Source organism: Mya arenaria, chromosome 8 (assembly GCF_026914265.1).
Source record: "Mya arenaria isolate MELC-2E11 chromosome 8, ASM2691426v1".
NCBI lineage: Eukaryota > Metazoa > Mollusca > Bivalvia > Myida > Myidae > Mya > Mya arenaria.
The window spans coordinates 17,672,359-17,685,033 of record NC_069129.1 but is presented as its reverse complement, the minus strand read 5'-3'; the positions used below and the strand labels follow the sequence as shown (position 1 = coordinate 17,685,033).

At 33.5% G+C, this 12,675-nt stretch overlaps 1 protein-coding gene across 4 annotated transcripts in view; it reads right to left on the bottom strand.

The window, feature by feature from the left end:
- The window catches only part of LOC128243076 (zinc finger protein ZFPM1-like), a 46,034-nt gene that overhangs the window by 6,802 nt on the left and 26,557 nt on the right, over positions 1-12,675 (bottom strand). For 3 of the 4 annotated variants that reach the window (XM_052960583.1, XM_052960585.1, XM_052960584.1), the window contains exons 2-5: positions 9,845-10,320; positions 6,788-6,908; positions 1,015-1,224; positions 182-373 (exon numbers count right to left, since the gene is read on the bottom strand). In XM_052960583.1, coding sequence (XP_052816543.1) covers positions 182-373; positions 1,015-1,224; positions 6,788-6,908; positions 9,845-10,320 — 999 coding nt within the window. Of the gene's footprint in view, positions 1-181; positions 374-1,014; positions 1,225-6,787; positions 6,909-9,844; positions 10,321-10,556; positions 10,675-12,675 lie in introns of those variants that run through there. The other variant, XM_052960586.1, reaches the window with a different exon arrangement.

The window sequence follows — 12,675 nt, the reverse complement described above, 5'->3', positions numbered from 1 at the left end:
ATTTATAGGACCTGCTATGTGGGAATTGTCTCAGGCAACATGCGAACCAATTCCCATGCGGATATCTTGAAGTTTTTGCACACCCATGCCAACACAAAGACTATCATAATACCTCTCTCTTCTTTAAACAGATGAGCTTAAAGTGTATGCTAAATCATTTCCATGCCCAATCTATCCCTACCTGAGTCATCCTCCATCTTGGCAGCCTGGTGCAGGCGAAGCTCAAGGGCAGCATGTTGCTGTATCCTCTGTTGGAGTTCCTGGAGGCTCACAAAGTCTGCCGGCTTCTTCGAGCAGTAGTATTGGAGGTGGGCCTCAAGGGTGCGCTGGCTGGAGAAACGGACACTGCAGAATGGGCACCCGTATATCAAGGCTGCAATGAAGAATGATAGCAGGTTAGGAAATTTTTTCTACATAATTCATATATTAACATTGAGCTTTACATATCAATATAATGCAACACATTGAAGTATTAGATGGCACATAATAAGAAGTAACAATTGTAATAACAATCTAGCAGATATTTGAGAAAAATAACATGCATCACCTCATCTAAAAGTTTTATAAATTAGAAATAAAATAACACTCTGTAATATATTTCAAGACAAAGTGCTCTTCTTCTGTATCTTATGAAAATAGTGTTAACATAGTTTTCACTAATGATACACGAGTTCCATGATCATAATTGTGACACTTTGTAAGGCTTCAATGAAATTTCATCATTAACATTAAACTTATTTAACATCAAACTATTAATTACATTTATCCATTCCTGGACAAAGCCACATAAAGGGCCTTTGATAAGGAAGTCAGTCAATGGAAAGTTCCAGCATATCGATGAGGTATCCTCATTCATCAGAGATTTGATAATAATCAATCTAACATACACATAACATCATCGCTCTGGTGAACGAGAATGCCATAAGAATGTCCTAGTTTTCCATGTAAACAACATTGCTGTTTGTGTTAAAAGTGCAAACACTGTATTTCAATGCAAACTCTTTCCACACTAACCTGGCTGGGGCGTCACACCAATTCCAGACTTCGAGACATGTTTCTTCACTGCAGGGGCCGCAACTCTTGGTTCCCGAATAACACAGTTCTCACTCTTCTCTTGTTTATCCTTGCCCAAGGGAGATGACTGTTCCCCTCCTGTTGTGAAGCAAGCCAGGAGTTCTGTCCCTTGGTCCAGATCTTCAACAATCTCACACCAAATTCTCCCACCTGCAAAGAAGCATACATGAACTTATTTTGTTTGGCATCCATTACTTCTTAACTTAATAAATTTCAATCAAGCTCTGATATTTCCATTCCCTTCACTCATGACACTACTGCTGCTGCTGCTACTACTCCAGCTGCTGCTGTTGCTTCTGTTTAGTAGTCATTATTTATCAGGATTGTTTTTGTGAATCATTATTATTATTATAACAAAATACAACACCTGCCTGTGAAGCTCATTCTGTTATACCTTTCAAGTTGGTGCATAGTTGAAACAAGGACTTCTGATATACCTTAAAGCTGCACTCTCACAGAATGACCGTTTTGACAACTTTTTTTATTTTTGTCTTGGAATAAGCCTGGAAATCAGTGGTACAGGACTGCTGACAAAATATCATATCGCAGTGTTTCATATTAACATTTATGGCTAAAAGCCGAACTAACGCTGTTAGAATATATAATTTTTCGGCAGTTTTCCTATCAATTGAGATCTGTTTTATTGTGAGTTATATTGCATGTCTGAATTGAAGCATTGATACCAAAATCAGCAGATTCCGAGACAAAATTAAAACAAAATGTCAAAACTGTCGCTCAGTGAGAGTGCAGCTTTGAATCTTTAAATGCATAAGTTTGCAAACAAAGTGATTTCAATTGATAACCATGCTCAAAATGGCATATCTATTTTAAAAGGCTTAATAGAGCTTAGTGTTAAAAATGGTTGAAAGTCATTGCCATTTCTCTCAAAGCTTATAATACCTTGAAAATGCAGTAGAAAAAAACACTCATTTAACCGTTAATCATCAATTGTAAATCTTATCCAATGACAAATGAAAACTGAGCTATCACTAACAACAATATGGAAAAGCAAGCCTGAATTGACAAGATACCTTATCCTCCCTTATACGAACCTAGCACCGATGCCTATTAATCAATTTGTCCCATCATTACGGCTTTGTGCTTATTCTCTGATTTTATCAGGTATTGAATTTTTAAGCCGTGATTCTAATCGCTAAATCTGAAACTTGACCAATCATTAAATCTAATTAAAATTCCCATAACTGACGCCTTTTCATATTTAAACATGATATTGTGTGAATAGTTTAATCTAGATTTCATGAAAGATAAAATTAAATGATTGCATTTAGGAATGATTTTTGATAAAGAATAAAATATTTCGCAACCAAAGTGTATGCGATTATCAGTGGAACAACAGACAAATGACAAAACGACTTTAAGACCTATCTTCCAAATATAAACATCTTTAAGACCTTAACACATTGTTAAAGATAATGAATTGGTTAAATATACAGATTGATAAAAATGATAATCATGAGTTGACTAACGGCCTATCAAGGTTGGTCCATAAGAATAGTGCACGGAGGCATACACAATACCAATCATATATTCTTATCAATAAATTAAAATTAACAGGGGGCTTATAATTAATGCACACCTATCTGTCTTCATTATTATCTGCTAAATATCTAAAGATGATTTTAAACACACATTCCTGATCATTAAGACAAAAATTAGTCATTTTCAGGTCCTCACTATACATTACTGAGGAGTTGAAATATAATAGTTCTTTATATTCAAATGTTAGGTCTTCATAGAATGAAAATATAGTACCGGGTACCATGATCGGAACATCCCTAAATGCTTGGGGCGGAAAGTAAATTGCTTAAGAGGGGCTTGACAAACTAAAAAAAAATCGATTAAAATGTTCATCAGCATAAGAAAGGAGATTGAAGCCAACCTTTTTAGGTACGTGGTTTTCAAGAGCTTTTTATGGAGTACAAGGGACACAAAACATTGGTATGCAGTACGCAGAAACTCAAAATTTGGTCAACTTGGTATGCAGGTTCTCAAAAATCATTCAAAATTATTTGATATGCAGGATTTGGGTACAAAATAAGGAAAAATTCTCCACTGGGAAAAGGATTTAACACTCACAGAAATACTTCTGAATTCAAACTCGGCCAGCTTCGCAACTCCGATATCACCCAAATTTTTAAAAAGGATTCAATTCTTGATCTTAATATGTGAAAGTTATGACTTCACTAGAGCTTTTACTGGATGTGATATATATACTCCCACCAAATCACCTTTTTGTATTATGAGGTATCACTGGGTGTGATGTATGCTCTTTGAATTCCCTATGTCAGTGAGAAAGCATCAATTCAGTTAATGGTCCAAGTTCTACTACCGATATATAGAAATAAGGACAAAAACTCTAAAAATATGCTTCACAAAAGGATGCTTCTTTTGCACAGCACTTCTCATCAACACTGCCAATATGTGCATGAAGTTTGAAGTCAATACCTCAAAAACATATGGAGCTGTGGAGAAAAGTAGACTTCTCATTAGATGTCTCAGGACGAACAGACTGAGGGATGGGACAAGGTGATTCCTATATAGCCGCAACCACCAAGTAGGGGGGATGTAATAATGAAGTGTTATGTTTCTATAGATTCACAAGGCGGCCTTGAATATGGTATGTTATCATAGTTGTGATCATGACGTTTCGTAATGGATAAGATGACAGTGATGACACAAGTTCAAGGTTAAAAGTTGAATAAATGATCTATCCAATATGACAATCTGGTGCCGTGACATCATCAAGCACATTTTCCAGGCTTTATCCCTAAAGAAAAAATTCTAATAATCGGCTTAAATTGTATCCCATCTCATTTTCCTTATTTGCATATCAACCGAAATTAGCATATCATAATATGTCTCATTTTTTAAGCGGAAAAATGAGATTTTATCAATGTTTGACATTATCGTCAGCTATTTGTGAATGTTGAAGATTATTATGATGTGGAAGCAACAAGGCAAGCTTTCATAAGACCTAGATTCATCATACCTTATCAGCAAGCTTCTGAATGAATGTGATCGGTATGATTTGCATATTGAGATAAAATTGATTTTACATAATGCTTGTAGGATTAGATTTCCAACAAAAACAGTTGTTAATTCTAAACAAAGATCTCAAACTTTGATACGAAACACAGAAGAATTTTGATATTTATGAATAATTCTAAAATTATGAGAGTATTATTTAAATTTTGTGATGAGGTTGGATTTAAAGGCCTAAATTTAGTAACTCGAGCAGAAGTGAATGAAACATAATACATCAGCTAATACCAATTTCCAAATATTTCACATTTCATATCAAGTAAAAACTAAGCCTAGTTATAATGATTGGTTCGCTGAACAGTATGCGAAATAAATGTGATATGACAAGATAATTCATAAATGTCTTTTATCCATATCTTTCTGCTTAAAAAAAATCTGGCTATAAATCATATTAAGGATTTAGTATCAGAAAAAAACACAATAGTACCACATGCAGATGCTGATGCTCGCCCCTTTTTCTAAGCAGCATTGATCAGCTGAAGGGCCGACACCATTTCAGCAAGGGGGCCGCCCTATCAAAACTGGCTTTTTAGAAGCCCTTTTGACGGCTCTCCTAGCTTCAGATTTGAAGCGAAATGGAGTGTCAATCCTAAGGATATAAAGTAGCAACCATTTTTTTTTTGGGGGGGGGGGGGGTCAAAAGTGGGGTGTTCCTGGATCCATCAGATCACAATTCACATCCCTATTACGTGAGACAAAGCGAAAAAATCTACAATTATATAGCAAAATTGATGGCTAATGCTCTACACAGGTGTATTCTCTATTGTCCTTGGTGAATATGCTTTATTTTAAATTTTATGGGAATTTATTGGTTTAATGTCATGACACTGCTATGACAATTGTCATGACGCAGAACCACCCTGGGCTCGATTCCTTGCCTGGGCGTAGGTGAGTTTTGAAGGTGGTCGCCAAGGTAGACAAATGGGTTTTTTGGGTGTGCTCTGGTTTCCCAAAAAACACAAAGCCACAGGCTGGTGCAACATCTTGTCAAAAGAGTGACTTATCATAAGCTAATGTAATTTTCTTCACAATCGTTGTAAAATAAATAAAGTTTAAACTAATATAAATCATGCACTTCTACCACTGACAAATATTCATGGAAATTCACTACAAAGATTTCAACATAAACATTTTTTGTTCAAAAGCAAATAATGTTCGTAAATCAGTGACGCTTAAAGAAAAAAACTATCATCACAGCTGATACACATCTCTACCTTATCGGCAATCTATAGTAAATTACCATCCATTAATGTCTACCAAAACTAATCCTTTTACTGAAACAAGGCATTTCCATCATTTTGCCTTTTCAGGCGTTCATTCGATTATTTTCCATTTTTTGATGCTATCTTATGCTTTTAAGGAAGATATTTGATCAACCCTAAGGCTTGTAAGATCAGCGATATGCCGACTGTGTTGCAGGTTCAAGCTAAAAACAAATTATGTTTATTATAAATGATGTTTGAGAGAACTATTAATCGGTATAATATTGGACCGTAATGCCTTTAAGTACTAAATATCTAAAGATCTACTCCAAGCAACTGGAGGCAGATGTCAATTTAACATTGAAGTTCATCTATATAGGCTTTTTTCTTTCAGATAACATACTTAAATTAAAATATTCAAAATAATTATAATAAAATATTTCAACTTATTCTTTTAAATGAAAATAATAACACATATCTCATGATGATCTCATATTATAGCAGGTGAAAATATTCTCTTGACAAACATAATTCTATCATATTTTAATTTTATGTACAGCTAAAAAAAAGTATTAGCCTTTTAATAAAAGTATTAGCCTTTTTAATGTATATAAATGAGATTTTCAGTTACCTGGCCACATATTCCACAGTTAAAACAAAACAAAACAAAAATTATAGGTAATATTTTTTTGATTGGTACACAAACCATATATTTTTTTTTTTTTTATTTTTTTTATCATCAAAGCCAAATGAGTTCAACCTAATAATGCATTAAGATAACAATTAAAATTGTTTACATCTATCAAGTGTAACCCTTTTAAATCATTCAATTTGCTCTAGTTAACACAAAGCATGAGTGTAGATTTGTGTAAGCTATCTACACTTGTCTCCCCTTTTTGCCAAGACAGTCAGAGGTAACTGTTGTCTACCCTTACTCAAGAATTATGTCCCTTTCATCCAGTATCCTTACTTTCAAAATAAACAGAGGTGCTGTGCTGTAAGCAGAGCTAGAGTCATCTAGGCATGACAAAAAGAAGCAGCTTACATGTCAGTCAACACAGCAGAAAAAAACAGGAGTTGCCTCCTCAAACTTGAGATTTATGGCAATTGTGTTGTCTCCCCTGACTTGAGATTTATGGCAATTTTGTTGCCTTCCCTGATTTAAGATTTATGGCAATTTCATTGCCTCCCCTGACTTGAAATTTATGGCAATTTTGTTGCCTCCCCTGATTTGAGATTTATGTAAATGTTGTTGCCTCCCCTGATTTGAGATTTATTTTAATTCTGTTGCCTCCCCTGATTTGAGATTTATGGCAATTGTGTTGCCTCCCCTGACTTGAGATTTATGGCAATTTTGTTGCCTCCCCTGATGTGAGATTTATGGTAATTTTGTTGACTCCCCAAACTTGAGATTTATGGCCCCTTGGCTCTAAATATAGTATGCTTACCTTCAAAGTAGACAGAGGTGTTGTGGGTGGAGCTAGCATCAGCTGGGCGCAGCAAAGAGAGCCAAGCCCCTGTCTCTTCTGTGACCTTGATGAAGGAAAACTCCCCATCATTGCCCTGGAACTGCAATCAACAGCCAGAGTTATGGACCTTGGTACACATGTTCATATTGTCACTAGTTACATGGGTACAAAGTTTCATGTGAATATCTTCAATGGCTAGTATCAAGTTGAAGTTTTTGCATGTCTTTTGCAAACCATCAAGGGGAATTATTTGACAATGATAAAAGCCAGAGTTATTTGCCTTCCTGTACAAGTGCATATGATCTCTGGCAACATTTGTACCAAGTTTCAATCCAATATCTCAAAAATAAAGAGAAGAAGAGTTATGGCTGAGATTAAAGTTTTTGCATGTCGATGATGCTGGCGCCTATAATGACACTAAGGCTATCACATTATACGGACTATTTTTCATTGAATAACAGATAAGATTAAATACTTTATCAGGAATTGAAATGACTTTTTATAAGAAAATTCTGTATTTTTTTCCTAAAAATTATGAACCCTGTCCAGAGTTCAAACTTCTCTAGCGAATTACCGGTATTCTCATATTTCTGGTATTTGGTATTTTAAGTAGTGAGTTCACAGTTTTTGTCTCAAAAGCAAATTTAATTCTGGAATATCAATTTTGATATAGGATAAATTTAGGTACACTTTAATTCTCTATTTATAAAATCCTCTGCAAATTCTTACCAAAAAACTTATTTTCTATCTTGAATTCTGATAATTATGTTTATTGTACAATTGACAGTTTTCGTATCATTATCCTAAAATTCTCTTTTAATTATCTATACCATAATTTGTGAGAGATTTCTCAAGCTACGCCCATCACTCAGAAACTTCACTTATCGAGCGTAAACCTTTAAACCAGTGAACTAAGTATCATGGTTTAGTTAATTGTCGTCAAGATTTTAGTCGACCATAAAACTAACAAATATTCCATAATAAGAAATATTATAAATGATGGTTTTGATAAAGATAAACATCTGAAATATATTTTATGATATTTTGTTATTATACTGATGTTGATATAATGTGATTTGACGATTTCAAATACCCAATCTTCAAAATAATTTATGACCTGAAAACGAAAATATTGTCACTCTTGTAACAGATTGATGAAAGACCATCGTTTTGAATTTGTGAAAATTATGTTCATGATTGTTATTTATCTAGCAATACTTAATTTAATTATATATTTCAAAGAAAATTCCACATAAGCAAGATTTCATAAGCCCTCATCAGATCACCATTATGATCGATCAGCAGTTAAAAATGTACAAATTGCACCGAAATTAGAAAATCACCTTGTTTTCACAAACAGACAGATAAGGCTGGGCTTATCAGACAACGCATCTTAATCAGTTTACAAATCAAACCGAAAAGCCAGGTAAATACATTAAAATTGCTTATCTTACCCAACATTAAAATATGTTTTTGGCATTTTTCAGTGTGATTTTGGTCTCATGACTTGTGTAATATCAGTGGTTTTCCCTTTGAAGCCCACCCCCTATGAGCTGATCAGATCTGTAGAATGTGAGATCTCTCTTAGCGGAACTGATAAAAATTATCAAAAAATTATATTAATTCAAGTTGTGTGACTTTTGTGCGCTCTGGAGCTTATAACACCTGTGATACAATGTTTTGTTTGAAGTTACAGTATCGATACACTTTTCCAATTAAAGTATCTCTTTTCATTGTCTGAATAATTTTCACATTTAAATGATTATCTTATCGTTTCAAGATACAATTAAGATTTCAGAATTATCTCAAACTCGACTGGTACTTTGAAAACGGTTCGGTGATAGGAAAGATAGATTTCTTTAAATATCGGAACTTATCTTACTGAACTTATTCGGTGCAAACCCTACGGTACACATCAGTATCTCGCTTTTAGAAAGGTTGATAGCACGGGTACTCACACCCTGATATCATCTTATCACTCCCAGAATGCAAGTATTATCTCCCCTTTAATCTTAAATTCTTATTTTTGGTCAAAATTTATATGGTGCACTGATAAAATGAAGGAAAACTTATCAATTTTTTGTTACCCTTATCTTCCATATCAACATTTGTTGGGTCCAAGATAATCAACTACTGATACCATCGTTGATCATGTGAAGTTTGAGAGAAAAACGTTTTTTTGTACTGATCCAAAAATTTGTCTACCCACCTAGATGTCGAGATAGACCCCACTATTTGGTGATATTCCACTTACGATGATAAAGTCACAAATATAATCGAGCGATAATGCTCCCAACAGCTGCAAAAGTATTAAAGTTATCTCCCTTTATCGGAAATCTTCAGAAATGAGGCAGGATATATTGAAGTCATTGAAGTTTTATCAAACTTATAGAAAGATGATACCAAGAAGAATGTTCCAATATATAATTTCCAATCTGATTTATCTAAATCATGTTACGTTGTACTGATCAAAAAGCCACTGAAATCATTTCGTGATGTTTTCCTGTGATTTATCTGATAAATTCAGTGCAGATTTTTTCAAATATTTTATTTCATAAAACTATGTCGAAGAAGAATCATATAATTATAATAAATGTTGTTTTGCTTTAATTTGTTTCAAGGAAAAGTATTTAATTTTATGCTATATGCAAATAAAATTCAATATTAGGACAGAAATTTTGACATTACAACTTGATCCCTACAGGTTCACTCGATCACTTTCATACCCTCGACTTACTTTCTTCTATTCTTTTACAACAGCCTGATTTGATTTTATTCTATGCTGTTCAAAATTCTGTAAATTAATTATTTAAAAATCTATGTAGCCTTAATAAAAATACTGCAAACTTGTGACAACTGTTGTCCATTTTTCTCCGATATTTTCAGAATTTGATCCCAAGGCTTAGACAATACTTTCACTTTTCTTCAAAAGATCACAATCAAGTATATAAATATACAACAATGATATTCCATTTAAAAACTGTGATAATATTAAATAAAACATGCTCATTACAAACATTTACACCATAAACGAACCTGCAGCACAAGTTCTCCAGGCTTGATTGAACTCAACGCGATCGTCTCCCCTTGGTATGGGCCAATGGTGCTGCCTCTGGGTACAGCCATTTGTGATGAAACAGACCATGGGATTCCTGTTTGCAAAAACTCTGACTCGTCCACTTGACGTAATGTAAGTAGATCTACCGGAAAATGTAATCTTTTCATGACATCTAGTCGTCGTGGAGACATAGGTTCTATTTTCTGGTTTTGTCTTGAATTGTGCAATTTTTCTTCTGAAGTTCTATCATGCTCAATTTTAGAATCATCTTGTATCATTTCTTCGTTGTCATTGTCACTTTCATTTGTCTTAGCTATACACTCTTCTTCCATTGGCTCATTTTCTTTTTCATTTTGTAACTCTGTCTCAGATTGGTTACCCTCCATACCTATCCTTTCCTCTGATTGGCTCTCCTTGGAACTCACATCTTTTTCATCCTCCTCATCCTCTGGCCCTGTAAAAGATTTTTCAAACATGTTTTTATTTACAAATATATTTCATGAAAATATTTAACATTTTATAGCAATATTTAACATTTTATAGCTGTATAATTCTAAAACAATAGCATATTGAAAATATCTTACAGATGCAAAACTGAACAAAAATCTATTTTTGAAATAACAATATCAAAAGGAGACATTCATAGATAAAAAAGAAACATCCTATTACTAACAAAAGATAAATATCAACCTGATTAGACAATGCATCCTGCTTTATTTGCCTTTGTTAGAACACAGTAAAAGATATCTAATCATACAGTCAACACAGTTAAAATTTACAGCCAGAAACAAAACTAGACAAACATCTCCCTGCCTTGTTATGAATCTGACTGAATCTGATTTGTTGACCAAACTGGAGTTTTATATCAGAGAAAATTTGGAAAGCACTTCAAGTTGAAAGATAATAACTGTTATCTTTCACAAGTAGAAAAACCATGACACAAATAGTGAGCTGGAGACAAAATCATTGGAAGGAACGCAAGCTCTAATCACTACATCTATCAAATACAAAAAACTCACAAGTACGCCAAATCAAAACAGTTTAAATGAGAGGGACCTAGCAGCAGTTTTGGAGTTGACACATAGAGTTGCTTAGCTTTTAATAGACTTTTTAATAAAATGCCATCAGATAATAACATTTATAACTGTCTTTTTGAAGTATATCAAGTATACACAAGAGTTATGACAGCATCCCAACATCCTTCGCAACCACTGGCAGTTTAATTTGACAAGTGATCCATCTAGCTTGTTCTAGCGTCTTTACCCTTATCATTGTCAGAAATCAACAGAGATCTATACAGAACGTCAGTCTCATGGCCAGATTTCGGTGTTCGAGATCAACGGAGGCCACAGCCATTAAAGGTACCCTGCTGGTGAAATGTAACATTGGAACTTATCAGGAAATCTCTCCCATATATTTCAAACATTTTCCTTCTTTACTGCAACTTTCAAATGCCACAGGATTTTATATTAGGTTTAGTTCATGAGATGCTTCATTTCTGACAAATTGCTTATAATAAATTGCTTATGAGTGGGGCACTTGGATGCCAGTTCATTATCAGAAATAAAAATATCAAAACAAAAATGACATGCTTGAATTTACCTATAAAAATAGCAAAGAATTTTTCATTCTTAGAAAATGTAAAATATGATGCTGCAAAAATAATGAGTTCATTAATAGAATAACATTGCAAATGCAATTCAAATTCAAACACATATATAAAACTTCTTAATACAAGAGATGCACTTATTTTTTAAATATAATAATGATTGTAATAAAATTTGTGTTTTGTTTATCCAGTTATAATTGCAAGTAAAGGGCCTCGCCCATGTTTTGGCATCAGTTACCACCCCCCCCCCCCCCCCCCCCCCCCCGAGTATATTATCTGAAAGCACATACATTATAACTATTTTATTCTTTAATACCGAAATTGCAGAAAAGATACACTTACAATTTGGTTTTAGAGGGGGTGAACCCACACTGATTCAGTCAAGAAAAAATGAGAAAACTGACAACAAAATCACACGCCCACAGGGACTCATACACATCTCAAGGATAACTTCACTCAAAATATTTGCCTTCAAAGACAAGATTTGAGCATACATCAACATTCCAATATCCCAATATCTTAGACTTAACACTTCTAATGATTTGCCACACTTGATTGTGACAAACAAAGAAAAAGTTCATTTTACAAGAACATGAGCCAATCCCTTTAAGACTTAAAAACATAAAACCTTTCTAGTAGTAATAAAAACAAACTATTACCCAAAACTTAATTAATATATTCAAATTATATGTGGATAATGTGACTTAAAATTAATCTGTTTACCGTATTGAAACCCTTATGAATGCACTTATTTTAAAGAGACAACAAAATAAATATATCAAACTTCTTTCTACAGAAGAAGATGATCTTTATAAGTGTTTAGCTTCTGATCAAAGTCTTAAATATTTAGTATGAAATATATGCAATCATTTGTATATTTTCATGAAATAAATAAGTTTAAACCAATTTACATTTTATCTCTATAACTGGAATTACATTGATACCCCACAGTTATTCCAGTATTGCATAAATTAAAACAAATCATTGAAATAAGTAAACCACTCCATTAATTAATTATGACATATTATTTTTAATATACGGAAAAACTTAAAAGGAATATTCAGTTTACATTTGGTGTTAAGCCAATGATATACCTTTCACCTTGATACATAAAAATGGATAATACTTCCCACAGAATACAATATGTAATGTCTTTTTAATTGTTCTTTGCTTATCTCGACAATCAATTCAGTTAAGGTA